The sequence below is a fragment of the Cupressus sempervirens genome, chromosome 8, assembly GCF_028749045.1.
Source record: "Cupressus sempervirens isolate cs-2001-9-10 chromosome 8, ASM2874904v1, whole genome shotgun sequence".
Lineage (NCBI taxonomy): Eukaryota > Viridiplantae > Streptophyta > Pinopsida > Cupressales > Cupressaceae > Cupressus > Cupressus sempervirens.
The window spans coordinates 489,331,517-489,348,392 of record NC_143125.1 but is presented as its reverse complement, the minus strand read 5'-3'; the positions used below and the strand labels follow the sequence as shown (position 1 = coordinate 489,348,392).

At 37.8% G+C, this 16,876-nt stretch overlaps 1 protein-coding gene across 3 annotated transcripts; it reads right to left on the bottom strand.

Moving 5' to 3' along the window:
• Positions 1-12,529: 12,529 nt before the first annotated feature.
• LOC149543342 (protein GRAVITROPIC IN THE LIGHT 1-like) lies at positions 12,530-15,567 on the bottom strand. Of its 3 annotated transcripts, XM_089796265.1 has the most exons (3): positions 14,948-15,567; positions 14,353-14,494; positions 12,530-14,259 (listed from the first exon to the last, which is right to left on the bottom strand). In XM_089796265.1, coding segments are annotated over exons 2-3 (1,512 nt in total). In that variant the 5' UTR covers positions 14,354-14,494; positions 14,948-15,567; the 3' UTR covers positions 12,530-12,748. The 3 variants fall into 3 exon arrangements, with proteins under 3 accessions (XP_089652391.1, XP_089652389.1, XP_089652392.1); XM_089796263.1 differs by having other exon boundaries at positions 12,530-14,494; XM_089796266.1 differs by lacking the exon at positions 14,353-14,494.
• Positions 15,568-16,876: the final 1,309 nt, after the last annotated feature.

Sequence of the window (16,876 nt, the reverse complement as noted above, 5' to 3'; positions counted from 1 at the left end):
TATCCATGTTTTGCATCAGGGATTGCATCATCTCTTTGATTTCATCTATCCCATTTGAATATGTGGAAGCTTGAGGGACTAGGACAAGGGATTGTGATGTAGAAGTTGTGGGAAGAGGAGCCATTGCTGGTTGATGATTTGGAACATTAGGGAAGAAAGGCATAGGAGGCCTTGGAGCTAGTTTACCTCCTTGTATTAGGATGTTCTCTAATTTTATTGCTATGTCATAAGCATTAGGCAAGGTATCTCCTCCCATAGTTTGGATTGTAGTGGCAATATCACTGTTAAAAGCTCTAAGGTAATGCAAGAAGGCATTACCAGGGGTAGGCTTCATTGAAGTAGGTATTCTATCCCATGTCTTTTGAAATCTATAATTAAAATCAGTCATACATTCATGGGGGGCTCTTTTTATAGTAGTCAAATGCTCTAAAAGTGAAAAATAGTCACTTTTATCCTCAAAATGTTTGCACAATCCTGCTCCTAATCCATCCCAATCTGTTATAGAACCATGAGCTAAACCTTTATACCATTGTAGTTCTTTTCCTTTCAAGGATGAGGCTAGGAGCCTAAGGGGAACATCATCCTCTGTAATAGCATGGATATTGCAGACATTTGCAACCTCTTGAATGTGTTCTAAGGGAGAGATAGAAGTTTCACCAGTAAACTCTGGTATACTTTTGAGGGCAGCTACTAGTATGTCATGTCTTTGGGCTAATAATAAAGGGCTCCCACCATTAAAGGTGGCAAAAGTATGAGCTCTAAGCAACGCCATATAGACAAGTGATCTATTGATATGTATTGATGGTAGTCTAGGCTGAGATCTAACAACAAGAGGAGTAGAGATAGATCTTGTAGGGGTATCTGTTACTATTGCACTCCTAACCGGTGATAAAGATATTCTAGTCTTCCTTCTTCTAGGGTTTGAAAATGAAAGCTCTTAATACTGAAACTTAACTCTAGAAGATTCCCTTGTTTCAGCTCTAGGCATAAATCACAGCAAATTTGGTCTGGAACCAGATATGTATTTGAAGCTCAGAGTGGCCAAGTACTTTGAAGAATGAGCCTCTTGAAGGCTTAAACACCGAAGCCAGTACTATCTCCTTGGTATTGATCTTGAAATATTCCCTTTTGACACCAGTAAGCTTGAAATTTTTTGAAACTTTGTCCCACCAGGCATGCCAAAAAATTTTGTCACTGAGGTTTGCACCCTTGTCCAAAGCCTATGCATGAGGACAACCTAGTGAAACATGGAAACAACCTCCAAGCTATAGGACTTGAACTGTGAGGTTGAGTCTTCGGAGAAGGCTGACTTCCTCTTACTATCAGGGCACACCTAACTATTCTTGGAGAGGAAAAGGGAGAAGGAGAGCATGAAAACAAATCTACCTAATCTAATCTAAAGAGGTGATGCACCAAAATAGAGTGTTTGGACCAAACTCTGCCCATATATGCACTATTGAACCAAAATGAAACTAAGGATATACACATTCAGACTTGCTTTAATCTAATAATCACATGCAGATAAGAAGACCAAGATGAATGACACAAGGAAATAGAGATTCACTTATATTATCATTCATAGGCCAAGGAGATACAGTCATGCAGATTATAGATCTCTACAAAACACCAGTAAGAGGCAAAGAGTTCTTGCACTTTCATACCAATGGCTGAAAGAGGTAAGGCAGAAAATCATGTAGTTCAGAGGCATAGGGGAATTTACACTAAGAATCTGCAAAGCAGTAACAAAGAAAACAGAGAAAGGTTGACACCTTACAAAATTCAGAAGTCACCTTTATAGCTCAGGCATAACTAAGATGTTCTCCAACTGAAGTTACTCCCCAACCACTACATTGAAGTCCTACAGAGAACAATCATGGGGATCTAGAAGAAAATTTGATCTGAATATAGCTTTTTGGTACCATGAAATCTAATTTTTAACTAAAATAGGGCCTCAAAAAGATAGAAACAGTGCCATAACTATGCTCTGACTAGGTAGATAGGTTGGATCGAGGGGTAGAGTGTTTCTCTTTATTTTGTATTTACTCCAGGGTGGTTGGTATCGATCATAAGATTAGATTATGCAAAAAACCTTGGTATCCCCTATTCCCAGTTCATGAACCAGCATGGTCAGCAGGTCAACATAACCCTGAAACTAGAATGAGACACGTGGACCAACGATCTCTTTTCACTTTTCCACCCACAAGGTCTTCCTAAGGTTGACCAATCTTTCTTTACTAACTATGCCAATTCCTCAAACTCTAACTGCAACGGTCACATTAACTACTAGCACATCTAACCGTTACTGCCTCCACCAGACCCACTGGGACATGTGGCGCAATGGCACTATGTCACTATGGGTATCCTCCAAGCAATTTCCCGTAGTGAGATAACGCCCACCGTGGATTTAGACTGATCTGACGATCGTGAAGACCCACCATATTACTGCGTTATCTCCTTAAAAGAAACTTGAAAACCTGGGCCCACGAACCACTTGGAAACCACCTGGCATCTTCATCTTGGCGTGACCTGGCCCCACCGATCCATGTGGCATAATGGCGCTATGGGTAATATCCTCATAGTTTTCCATAGTGAGATAGTGCCCACCGTTGATTTTCCTTAGATCTATGGTGATCAACAAAAATGCACGACTGCACACCGAGTTGGCTGAGTGGACCGATGAAATATCATCACTGTACTATGACGCACCTGAAAACTGCCACCGAGGATGAGCCATAATATTACTTTGGAGAAGGGCGGGCCCATGATGTCATCTATGCCACAAGTCACCGAGGTGCTATGTCGCTATGGATAACCTCTGAGCAATTTCCCATAGCGAGATGGCACCCACCATGGATCCAGACTAATATGTTGATCATGAAGACTCATTGTATTACTGGGCTTTGCCCTTAAAACTTTTGGGCCCACGAACCACTTAGCACACCTCGTATCTGACTCGGCCTGAACTGGTACCATCCCTGCGGTTTCATAACACTCGACCCCACCCTGCTATGTGTCGCCGAGGTACTATGTTTCTATGCGTAATATCTTCGCAGCTTTCCATAGCGAGATAGCGCCTCGGCGTTGATTTTTCGAGATCTGGCGAGGAACAAGATTTCCATTCATTAAATAGAGTTAACTACTATTTTGGGATCTCTAGAGAATTCTTATATTAATATATTGTTACTTTTTAGTAAATTATGTGATACATCAATTTTCACAAAAGAAATAAAAGACAAATTGTCTAAAATTGATGAAGATCTGAAGGCAAGTGCACAACAATTACAACTTGACCCGAGTTCTAGCTTTACTTACTTCAATGGGATCAGATTTCTGATAGATATGCAAGTAGAACTACTCAAAGAAGAGGCAAGAATCAGATCTACATTGATAGATATTTAGAATATGATTCTCCCTAACATGGATGCACTGCAGAAGGATATTGCACATTCAAAAATGCTCATCCATGAAAAAAATTTCTTTGTTGCAGACCACATTATTGAATTGTCGGCAGAAGTACAGGTGGCATTGCACACATGCAAGGTATTTCAAGAGAATTGGGACAAGAATTTGGCACTTATCCTAAAGGTACACTTAGACTTCTTGTCTCATTTTGGCATTACTATGTAAATACATATAGAATAAATCTTTGGCATTAATTTCAGAAGGGGGGAGAAGCTGTAAGGAGATATAAGGGGTAGAATATGTGAGAAGATTGGATAAGATATATAAAAAAGGAGAGAAAACTGAAAGAAAATTGTAGATTATAGAGAAAAAGTATATCATATGTATAGTATACTGTATATTATGTATGGGGGAGCATTACCATGCATAGAAATGTATCCTTTACAAAACCAATTTTGAAAAATCTCAAAAACAGTATACTCTACCGAGTTCAAGACATAAGGTGATGGATAATTCAGTTTTGATTGATAAGTGTTTTTGTCTCTAATGCCAAAAGGGGAGATTGTTGACATTCCAGTCATGTTTGTTATTAGTGACATACACCTATTCAAATTGTAAGCTTATACTGAGCATATTGTACAGTTAACAATGTTAACCAAGCATTTCAGTTGTTATCGAGTTCTGCAGTTGCTACCAAGTCCTTTGGACAGATTTCAATTTGCACTAAGCAGTTACTACAAAGTTGATGATCAACGGTATAAACTGAGCAACTCAGTGTATGCCGAGTTTACCAGTGCAAACCGAGTTTTGCAGTGTTTACCAAGTTCATAGTTGATGTGATGTGAGTCTAGTGTTAACTGAGCTACTCAGTGTTAACTAAGAGACTCGGTTTATACCGAGCTCAAAGTGATAGCATTGACCGAGATATGCAGTGTGAATCAAGTGATTCAATTTATATGCCGAGTTTCACATTATTTGTCGAGTCACCAGTGAAAATTGAGTTCAAGACTACTTGGAAGTTATCAGTATGGACAGAGCTTCTATGTCTACTGAGTGCATGACAATTTCAAGCATTGACAGTTGATGCCAATCATCAGAACTTCACCGAGTCAGTCTTCAGGACCTGAGTTTCTACACTTTGGCTGACTTTGTAATATTTGTGTAAACTTGTATTGTGGTTGACTTTGTAATTATGTAATTGGATTGATATATATGTAATGTATTGTATCACATCCAAATAACAATAGAGAAGTAATGTAGTCATCAAAAAAGAGCAGAAGAGCAAATTACAAAGGCTACAACAGTGTAAGGAGTAGCAAAGGTATACCTATCACAGCAAGGTGATTTGTACACTTAGAGGAATCTCACTCAACGAACCAAGTTGCAGATGAGAGATTAGCTACTACTTTATCCTAACAGGTGGATCAGTCAAATCCTTTAACAAGGTAGACCTAACAATCTTATGTAAATCTCTTTACCGAGTGCATACTTCATTGTATGTTTGTAAATCCTTTTGCAAGGTGGACCTAGGAGTCTTTATTGCTCCTAACAGGGTAGATCATCAAAAGTGATCATTGTAAGCCTTAACAAGCCAACTTTATACTGTAGTACTAAACCTTGTGGGTATCATCCCCACCCCAGTTTTACTTTCTATTTGGAAGGTTTTTGGGTCACCAAATCTTGTGTTAAAGTGTTATTTATGCTTTCATGTTTTCAATTTCTCATGCATCCAACTAGATCAAAATTCACATAAAGGATTAATTTCTAATGAAGGATAAATTTTTAAAAGTTACTAATTCACCCCTCCCCTTTCAATAACTTAGCCTATCATAATATTTCCAATAGTGACATCAAGGAAAGAGCTAGTATTTTCATAGTGCAAGTATTTAACTTTTAAGATTTTAGTCCACCCCTTCTTGCCCTCAACAAGGTGTCAACCCACTTTATAAGCCAATGATTTTCTCAACAATCTATATTTCTTAAACCCAAACCCCAAAAAAAACACGAGAGAGCACAACTTTCCCTGTTTGATTAGAGCCATATAATATTTTTCCACAATCCCATTCCAAAGAAAGATCCTCTAAATTGTCTCAATCTAGAGTTAATAATGAAGACCATGATAAGAAAAAGAGAAAGAAATAAATATGGTATACTCTAGAAGAAGGATTTTAGAAGCCAAATTTTACCTCCCAGGCTTTAGAGATTCCCCTTCTACCTGAACAACTTCTTATGAAATATTTTTATCAAGTTGTTCCAAAAGTTTTGGGGAAGAAAATTTGAAGTAAGGGGAAGGCATAAGTAAGTGTCTAAAAGATAAATAATGCCGCACCCTAGGATGCTAGAGGTTTTAGTTTGAATAAATATCTTAGTATTAAAGAAGTGCAACTTACTCTTATCATACTAGATATGTTAACCAGAGATAGAAATATGTTGTCTTGGGAACTCCTTCCAGCATTTAGCTTCTGAGATATAGGCCATACCAAAGAGAACAGTGCCATCAAAAATTGTTGGTGATTGTAGGAAGGAATATGTGAAGCAACCTAAACTTCTCTAAGAGAATTAGAATCTTTCAATTTAGTAAGATTCCTCCCAAGAACCTCAACAATTATAATTAAAAGATATAGTGACAATGGATCACCCTATCTAAGGCCTTTCCTAGAATAAAATAAACTTGTAGGAGCTCCATTTATTCAAAATGAAGTATTTAGTATAAGTGACATCATTAAACATCACATCCACAAATTTTCCTTTTAATTTAAATATCTTAAGAACAACCTCTAGGAATTCATAGTTCACTCTATCATAAGCCTTGGAGATGTCCAATTTCAACATCATCCCTACTTTTTATTAGATTCCATAGAGTAAACTATCTCGTGTGTAGAAATGACAACATCAAAGATGTTTCTATCCCCAATAAAGCCTTTTTGCTTATAGGAGATGAGTTTATCCAAAATTCTCTTCAGCTGATTAACCATGATTTTAAAGATGATTGTATACATCATTTTACAAAGGATGATGGGGTGAGAGTGTTAGATGGTTTTGGGGTCCTTTATTTTAGGAATGAGGACACTATAGGTAGATTTCAGTATCTTTTCCACCTCATCTTTCCTACAAAAATCATAGACAACTTTGAAGACATCCTGCCAACAATGTCACAGAACTCTTAAAAGAAGGTTGGGGGAACCCATAAGGCCCCAAGGCCTTGAAAGCCTCAAAGGAGAATAAAACATTCTTGAATTCCAAGAGGGTGACCTTAGAAAACAAGGAAATGTAGTTTTTAATCATGATCAATTTAGTGATGGTTTTCAAAATATCGAGAAGGTCTCAAAAGGCAACAGGTGAGAATCTCTCTGCTCCACAAAGCAATTGATTGTATAATAGGCTATATTGCTATCCTCCTTAACCATTGAACCATCTTAGAGAGCTAAGCACCAGAATTGGTTTCTACTTGTGTGCTTCAAGGTGGATTAATGAAAGAAACATACATTTTTGTCCCCTTCAAGAAACCATTGAATACAAGATTTCTATTAGATCTTGGTCTACACATTTCATGATCTTCTGTATATTCTTGAGTTTGGTAACCAAACTATCAAAAATGCTACCAAAATAGGTTTTGTTCCATCCCTTAACTTTATCTTTTATGAGTTGGATTTTTTTATAGATTTTGATCTTAGGGGAGGCAATAATTGGCATTCTCCAAGAGCAATCAACCAAAAGTATTAGGTTTGGATGGGTCAACCACATCATCTGAAGCATGAAGGGAACCTTAGGTCTCTTTCCATCAGTCAAACTCAAAAGAAAAGCACTATGATCAAAACTTATTCTTGGGATGGCTTTTTGAAAGAAATTAACCAAATTATTCAAATTAAAGGAGATGAAGAATCTATCCAGTCTCACTTGAATAAGGTCTCTACATTGTGTCCTATTAGACTAGAGAAACTTAGCTTTGTGGAGGTCTAAATCAGTAAGGCTCAAAGAAGTGAAGAATTCCCCTAAATCGGTCATACTATTCTTGTCCCCATCTTTCTCATATTCCCATAGAAATTTCCTTGGGCCTCTAACATTGGGGATTTAGATATTGAACAAATTCAAAGGCACACCTGATAAAACATTTTTGTATGAAATAATAGTACAATTAGCAGAGAAATAAAGAAGATTAACATAAAGTTTTCTTGGGTCCCAAAGAATATCAATACGTCCAAAAGCACCATTAGAGTTTGAAGCCTCCTATTTGGCACCAAACCAAATTTTATTTTCTATCTTCTCAAACTTCTTCTAGATCAATTTAGTCTCCTCAACAAGAATTCTATCAACCTTATACTCTTGTATAGCACATTTTTAGAATATGTTTTTTGGATGAGCTATTTACCATATTCATGTTTCATAGTAGAATCTTCATAAAAACAAAAGTATGAAAAAATAATCCTAACACTCTTAGACCACCCATGGGTAAGCTTCTCCATCACTTTTTGGGACCCCTAATTTTCTTTCTTTCTTGCATTTAAGTATCTATTCATTGTTCATTGTTTCCCACTTGCAACCTCCTTTTTGTATCTTTTTCTCTACTTTCTTTAAATGTCGGTCAACCTTTCTTATTTTCATTTCCCACATCTAGTATTTTATTCTGTCTTTTTTTCCTTCCACCAGATTATAGTCAAGACCTTCATTGGCATCTATTAGTTGAGATCTAAAGCCCTTAAGAGGAGTAGAGGAGAATCCAAGCACTAAAAGTTGGTCTTTAAGATTGATTTACCCACCATTCGACAGGGGTTGAGGGGAAGTAAAAGAGTTGCTTGCCTCCAAACTCCTAATTGAAAGAGGATAGGAAGGACTAGGAGAATTTTGGTCAAGGACCTCTATTTCTATTTCTACACCCCCAGTTGGGCAAGAGGGGGGGGAGGAGGGGGCAGGGGGACAACTAATTTTACTAAGTTTGAGTTGCACAATTGTTTCCTTCAAGACCAATTGTTAAGAGTCAATTAATAGGGGTCTAGCAAGGGAGACCACCTATGTTGCCTCCAAAGAACAAGCCACTTTGAAAAAAGGGGTTGAGGGCACTCTTGTAGCCACCAAAGGATCAAAATCCCTCAAACCCTCCAAACCCTGAGAGCCTAGAGATGCCTCCTTTAGCAGCATAATTTTCTAAGGTTGGAGGAGAGGAAGTTAATTTTTTATTTTTCCTATTGGATTTATTAAGATGTCCATATTTCTTTCATGCTAGATAAAATAGAGTTGCATTCTCATATTCTAAAAGTTGTGTGCATGTACCATACTTATATAAGTCAGTAGCACATAGTTAACCTCCACAGTAACACAAAGGCTAGTGGGGGGTGACAAATAACTTTATTAAGGTTGAGTTGCACAATCGCTTCCTTCAAGACCAATTATTGAGAGTCAATTAATAGAGGTCTAGTAAGGGGGACCACCGGTGTGGCCTCCAAAGAACAAGCCACTTTGAGAAAAGGGGTTGAGGGCACTCTTGTAGCCACCAAAGGATCATAGTCCCTCAAACCCTCCAAGCCCTGAGATCCTGAAGATGCCTCCTTTATAGAAGCAGGAGTCTCTAAGGTTGGAGGAGGGGGAGAGGTTGATTTTTTATTTTTCCTATAGGATTTATTAAGATGCCCATGTTTCTTTCATGCCAGATAAAACATTTTTGCATTCTCATATTCCTAAAGTTGGGTACATGTACCATACTTATATTCTAGACTAATATAAGTTGGTAGCACATAGTTAATCTCTGCACCAACACAAATTCTGGATTAGTTGCCCTATCCACCACAATAAGTGAGCCAAAATATTTTGCAATACCCCTAAAAGCCTCATTGTGGCAAAATTCCAACAAGGCTCTAGGAAGACAAACCCAAGTGGGAGCAATGGCTCATAAATCCAAGTGAGGTTCTAACCCTAGCTTCCTTTCGCAAAGGGCTAGGATATTCCTTTGGTTGTTGCCATAAGCTCATGAGTGATTGGTAAGCACCAACATCAAATCCTCTTTGTCGTGAAGTTAAAAAAGAACATGCCATGTGAAAGAACAATAACCTTAACACTCCCCTTAAGCGACTAACAACTGGCAACCCATTTCCTGACTTGATTAATGGAGGGTCTAAACAAGAAAAATCTACCCACATGTGACAATTCCAATGAGTTGTTTATGTCATCTAAGATTGCATATGGAACTTGCATTGTAGTACCACTAGTCTTGCAAGAGGCATTGTATGAAGGAAAGACCAATTTCACTACCCTAGAGGGAGAGGAAAATCCTTTCACCTTTTCAACAAAGGAGACGAGAGCTTCCATATCTTTGGGGGAGCCCAAAAACTCCTCTTCGCACTACCAAGGAGGGAGAAGAGTAAGTGGGATGAGGGCCTACGAAAACATCCAAAAAGGGGGCAAACAGGGGAAGACCAACAACCCCCAAAACTAAAGGAGGAAGGAAGGGGGAGGATTTCCTCACAAAGGATGGGAATCTCATAAAGCCAATCTGCACTAAGATGAGGAAGAAAAGGTAGGACACAATACCAAGGTCCATCAATGGAAACCCCATGGCCTCAAAGCAAGGGAGAGGGAAGGATGCAGGAGCAAGGTGACAGGTGCAAGAGAGAGCAAGTTAGTTCAACCTTTATTCCAATTTCTTATAGACTACAAAGAAACATTACTGCTAAGAAAGCCTCTAAATCTTTCTTTGCTTGCCATGAAATATAGTCTACTTTTTACAAAAGATAAGAAAGCTCTAAGTTTTATAAATGTATGAATCAATGTATTCTCTAATACATAAAGCTCATCATCTACAATTGTTTTGGAATAATACCCACAATGGATCATCTTGATCTCTTTTACAAACCCACATTTGATCTAAATATTATTCTCCATTCTTTAATGAATATGTGCATGACAAAATTAACTACATTAATATGACTATGAGTAGATGTCAAGAGTCCATTCATTCAAACATTATTCAGATGAAAAAGGAAAAGGTTGATTAAGGAAGTGGTCCCATGGGGGGCTACAACTCTTTTTTTTAGGTTGAAGAGTTTCCACGAGAATATCTTTTGGGCTCCACAAGATTATTTCGAATCTTTTTCTCTAAAATAGGAACCCATCTTTTTTAAGTATAACTAGAAAATGGATGGAAATAGAAATTGCCAAACCAACTTAGAAGATTTTTTTCGAAAAAGATTTTCACTTTATATATATATATATATATATATATATATATATATATATATATATATATATATATATATATATATATATATATATATATATATATATATATATATATATATATGATTTTAAAAAATGACACTATAAATTGAAAATCTCTTAAACTAATTTTCACTATAAAATCCATGATTAGACCACCAAACTTTCATAGATTTAAGAACTTAAATTTTTAAATAAAAAAACACTAAAAATTTATAAGAATACTCTCCTTTAAATATTTCTATAAAAATTACTAGCACCACAACTCTATTTTAAAGAAACTCCCTCCACATAACCCCAATCTTTTAAAAAAAACCCTCCATATCCAATCATAATAACCATACAATCACTAAAACAGTATACAATCAAGAAGGAAGAACACTAACTATCCAAAAAAAAAAGAGAAAAATCCATTGCCCGCGGATCAGCAGCAACCAAGAATTTATTAATCATTTAAAATTTATAAAGCAGTCTAACTTACAATTTTAATCTAATATTAAATAAATAATTAAAAGCCCACTCTGTCGGCTGGGTAGACGCGTCGCTTCGTCAACTCATGAAATTAAAAATTAACCTATCTGTACAGAACGGACAAATCAATTTGCTCTAAGGATCTATTTATCGATAAGTAGGAGATAATTTCCACAGCTAGTCAAATTGTGATATGAATATCAGGATTTAACTGTGTGATTTTGAGTCAAACTCGATGACCCATGTTTCATGAGTAGTGATTCAACATGAATCCATCTCTCATGAGAATAAATGGAACACTTAACACTCATTGGATCTAGGTGATGCTCACAGGGGTGAAGCACCGGGACTTCCCGGGAGGTCACCCATCCCAGTACTACTCCAGCCTGAGCGCGCTTAACTACAGAGTTTCCTCCATAGTTAAACCCAAAGCTTGCAACCCCATTTGCAAAACCTTCACCAAGTGTTGTGCCTTATGAACCATTCATTAGAAAGCCCCTTAAGCTCATCAATTGATAAGTAGGAGATAATTTCCACAGCTAGTCAAATTGTGATATGAATATCAGGATTTAACTGTGTGATTTTGAGTCAAACTCGATGACCCATGTTTCATGAGTAGTGATTCAACATGAATCCATCTCTCATGAGAATAAATGGAACACTTAACACTCATTGGATCTAGGTGATGCTCACAGGGGTGAAGCACCGGGACTTCCTACTTATCAATTGATGAGCTTAAGGGGCTTTCTAATGAATGGTTCATAAGGCACAACACTTGGTGAAGGTTTTGCAAATGGGGTTGCAAGCTTTGGGTTTAACTATGGAGGAAACTCTGTAGTTAAGCGCGCTCAGGCTGGAGTAGTACTGGGATGGGTGACCTCCCGGGAAGTCCCGGTGCTTCACCCCTGTGAGCATCACCTAGATCCAATGAGTGTTAAGTGTTCCATTTATTCTCATGAGAGATGGATTCATGTTGAATCACTACTCATGAAACATGGGTCATCGAGTTTGACTCAAAATCACACAGTTAAATCCTGATATTCATATCACAATTTGACTAGCTGTGGAAATTATCTCCTACTTATCAATTGATGAGCTTAAGGGGCTTTCTAATGAATGGTTCATAAGGCACAACACTTGGTGAAGGTTTTGCAAATGGGGTTGCAAGCTTTGGGTTTAACTATGGAGGAAACTTTGTAGTTAAGCGCGCTCAGGCTGGAGTAGTACTGGGATGGGTGACCTCCCGGGAAGTCCCGGTGCTTCACCCCTGTGAGCATCACCTAGATCCAATGAGTGTTAAGTGTTCCATTTATTCTCATGAGAGATGGATTCATGTTGAATCACTACTCATGAAACATGGGTCATCGAGTTTGACTCAAAATCACACAGTTAAATCCTGATATTCATATCACGATCTATTTATCTTCATGCAAAACTTCTTAACACAAAATTTGTGTGTCAGGAGGAAATTTAACGGTTATATGAACGTCTTCAAAATTATTTCTTGTAAAATACAATAAAGACAAATACCCAAATGTAAGTTCCTATTTATCTCATTTGTGGAAGCTTGCGATGAAATTCCATGGAATCCATGGCGGTGACGCAGAACTCGAAAGGAAATTTGCATTGGATCATATTTCAGTCAGGAACCACTAAAAACGCGAATAAGTCACTCCAGAGAATTCTTTCCTAGCTTATGCACAACATAAACCCTAGACTTGATGACAGTATCTGGAACAAATTTAAAACCAGGAGCTATGGCAAAGCCCACCAATTGCACTCCGCCTTGTTCGGAATCATGCGGCGGTAGGACGCTCTCCATAAATTTGGACTGAAACACCGAATTTGCTTTGACATGGAAATGACTGGGAACAGGATTGAAGGAAAAGGCTAGCTTGTGAAGAATCCAGACAGCCTTAGCCAGCCTTATAAATGTCTGATAAAATTCTGAATTTGGATGCTTTCCGTTCACCACATCGCTTCTATGATCAAAATTGCCGAAGAAAGCCTCTTCCATTTTAGGATGCACAATTCCGAGGTATTTCTTGTTGCAGAATTTGCCGAAGGCGCAGTCCGGCAATATGTTGAGAAGCTCCGAGGGTTCCATGGGAAGCATGTCTCTGAACTGTGTGAAGCAGTCTTGCCGGTGCTTTTCAGGCTCCAGAAGAGAAGAAAGGCTGCCGCTGATATAGAAGCTTTCATTCTCAAACCCTTGAAACAATTTTTCGCACAAATAGGAGTTGAAAGTAAATTTGATGTGATTTGGCTTTCGGAATGAGACGGCCGGTGCAATGGCAGCGGCGGCTGCGTCCACGTCCCAGCGTGCATTCTTCATCTGCGCCATTAAAACTTTGGTGAAATTGTCTGCAGCTTCGTGGACTTTCTCAAATGTCGACTGAAATAATTCAGGGGTTGGAGACTCCACGGAAATCCGCTTCTGAACTTGAGTCTCGCGGTTTTGATCTTTACAGCCGTATTTTTTCAGGCGCCTTTCCAATTTCTCAATATTTTTAGTCACTTGTTTCAGATTTTGCCTGAGAAATTGTATTTCTGCATCCTTTTCCCTTACCTCTGTTTTCAGCTCCGTCACAACACTTTCATAGGTTGCGACGATTTTTTTCTGATCTTCCGTGTCTGCAAATTTTCCGGGAGGGACTGTACAGATAAATCCATTTACTCTTCTGTAGGACTGCTTTAGATCTGACAGCTTCTGCAGCTGCGAGACCACGGCCTTGTCCGCCTCGCGAAGGCTTTCAGGATCATATGGGGAATGTGCCATTTGCAGACGAACGTAAGCAGATTTCAGAGAGTAGGTAGTTTCGAAAATATCCGTAAACAGTTCTTCCATGGCCTGCATCCTCTGTAAAAGCTTTTCATAATCGGCCGATTCCATCGGTTGCAGCTGCACAGATCTGTTAGGACTGCAGCTATTCTCTGGTGAAGCCACATCGTTGCTGTCTTCTTCATCCTCCGAGAGAGTCAAAATCTCTGCAGATCGTCCCCTGCTTAATTTGCGATGCAACAAACAGGAACGGGACACTTTGTCCAGCAAATCCCCAATATTGTTGCCTCCCCTGTTTGGTGTACCTCTCCCCATGCAGCACAACTTTTCACTCCCTTCACAGACACTTTCTTTCCTACTTCCACCTTTTGCCTCTGCAATTTCTTTGCTGTCATACACTACACAATCAGAAACCATTCATTAAAATCAGTCCTTCAACTTCATATCTCCTCCATTGCTAGTGTTCAACTATAAGCTAATGTAAGCTTTACTAGATTAAGAAGAGTCTGGCAAGAGTTTTGAAGATTTCTGCTCATGCGCAATCAAACTCGCTCTGTATTACTGATCAAAGGCTCCGAAACTCTGTTCAACTCAGCAAAGGGTAAGATAGGGATATAGAATTAGGATCAGTCCCTGAGCAACAAAAGAGGAAAAATTAAAATATATTAAATGCATCCAAAGCTGAATGCAACTGCTTGAATTTCAATCTTATGCAACTGCTTGAGTTTCAATCCTACTGCCGAGAAAACATTATTTTTTCTTCAAATATCCATGCCAGATCAAAGAAAGAAAAGATATGGATATTTAGGATCAGTTCCCAGGCCACGAAAGAGGGAAAAAATCAAATGCATCCAAAGCATTGATATTCCAAAGCTGAGTGCAACTGCTTATATTTCAATCTTACTACCCTGAAAATCTCTTCAAATATCCATGCCAGATCAAATTCATAAACAGCTTAAGCTTTAATTGAATACAACTTGACAAATATATGATTGCTCCTGCTACTGCTTTTACCAGACAAAATCAAAAAACTTGAACAGAAAACAAGTATTAAACTAAATCTTTTTCTTTTAGGCTGAGATGTACCTGAGAGACCAAACAGCCCGAAGCTCTGCCATGTCCGCTAGACTGTAGACTTTGGAAATTGAATACGATTCACCAAAAAGCTGGATCGAAAGAAGTCAGCTTTAAGATCTCAGAAAGATTGCAAATATCCTTCGGAATGCGACAGAATTTGATGTTCATGTGCAGCTGTGGGTGCATTTCCATTAGTGCGCCTTAGTGGGACCAAAATCACAGCTTCTTGTTGTAAGGGAGTGAAGGAAGTTATTCCGTAAGAGAGCAGACAGCGACCAACTGACACGCCATTGCAGGTGCCCACAAAAGTACGGCAAATTCCAGTTGGAGTCTGAAAAAATTAGGAGTAAAGCATTTACTTCACATGCCTTGGAAGCAGTCAATTCTAATTTATATGTTTTCCTCTCCCTGCAAGTTGCTCCAATTTCAATGTCTTGTGATTCCCCCTTTGCCAGGCCTGAGCCCACCGGCCCACTCTGATCTAACCCTCATCAATATTCCATGCCAAATTGTTTCAGATTCTGCTGCCATTAAATATCAAAGGCCCTTCTCTACTCTTTAAAATTAGTCCTCAGCCTCATTAATAGGGGTGAATTTGAGCATTTAAAATAAAACCAGTTGCAAGATGATAACGAAGATCAACTGATATTGGCATATGTCATTATTGCAGATCCACCATTTTTAGTCAATAATATGAGTTGCAGAAATAAAGGCGGGATAATTAAAAAAAAGGATTGAGTACGATTAAGATGATTGAGGAAATCCTGAGCTGTATATTTTATAATGATACGAGGTTCTGCTTTTAAAAAATAATTGGGTGCGGTGCCAGAGACGATGAGTTGACTTGAATTAGACGAGAAAGACGAAGGGAGAGGATAAACACTGGGTAACAGTCGAGGCAATTTCACATGGTAATGCTCTACAAATTATAACAATAACTGCATTTGGTTACCATTGCTCCATTCTCAATGCACGCTTCTGTCTTACATTCTTGGTTTATGTTCCACATACAAAAATGCTATGCAATCAGCTTCCTTCAGTTAAACATTGCTAGGGGTTAGACTGAAGGTTTTATAGATTGGATTGTATTAGATATTAGCACATTTCAATATGCTGGTTAAGTTTAAATCGAAAGATGTATTTTGGTTAAGCAATTAAGAGTCAGCTTTTCTTTTTTTCTGTTTTTGTTTTGGGGATGATGAGTCTTTATAGGTTTTGAAATTTGTATTTTGAACCATGGAGAAACTTTATATGCTAAATATGTTGGTTCATAATATTATGGAACTGTTGTAACTAAAGAATATAACATCATTTGAATGAGTTGAACTACAACATTTTGACTTATAGAGAAACTTTATATGTTGGATATGTTGGTTCTTAAAATTGTTACTCAAACTTTTCGAAAAATTATTTCATTTCAAAGCAAGGGAATGTTATTACAAAAGATGATCTTAGTCAACACATCACAATATGTGAGTGTGTCACAGCGGATTATTAAGAGTAGATATTCTCTCATTTATTAGCCCTTAGTTAGAGCTGAGAGGGTGCGTCTAGAAATATCATTAACATGATAATTACAACTAACAATGTAAACATTGAAAGCTTTGTCATAATATCCAATGTATATTTAGCCCCAAAAGTTGTCATAGAGTGAAGAAATTGACAACACGTAAAATTGTTTTTAAGTTGATAAAAATATCATTGCAAGTGTACAAGATGAAGGCAAGTGAAGCCTGATTTCTTGAGATGAGAAATAGTAAGTCTAGCTCTCGATTTTTCCTAAAATGAATTATGATGTGCATACAAACTAATAACCTAATCTTGAATAACTAACTAATGATATTTTTTTTATTTTAAAAGTATGATTGATCATTAATTTTTAGGATTGATACATTATTCAATGACTTGTAGAGTCCCAATTTACCCAACAAAAAAAAC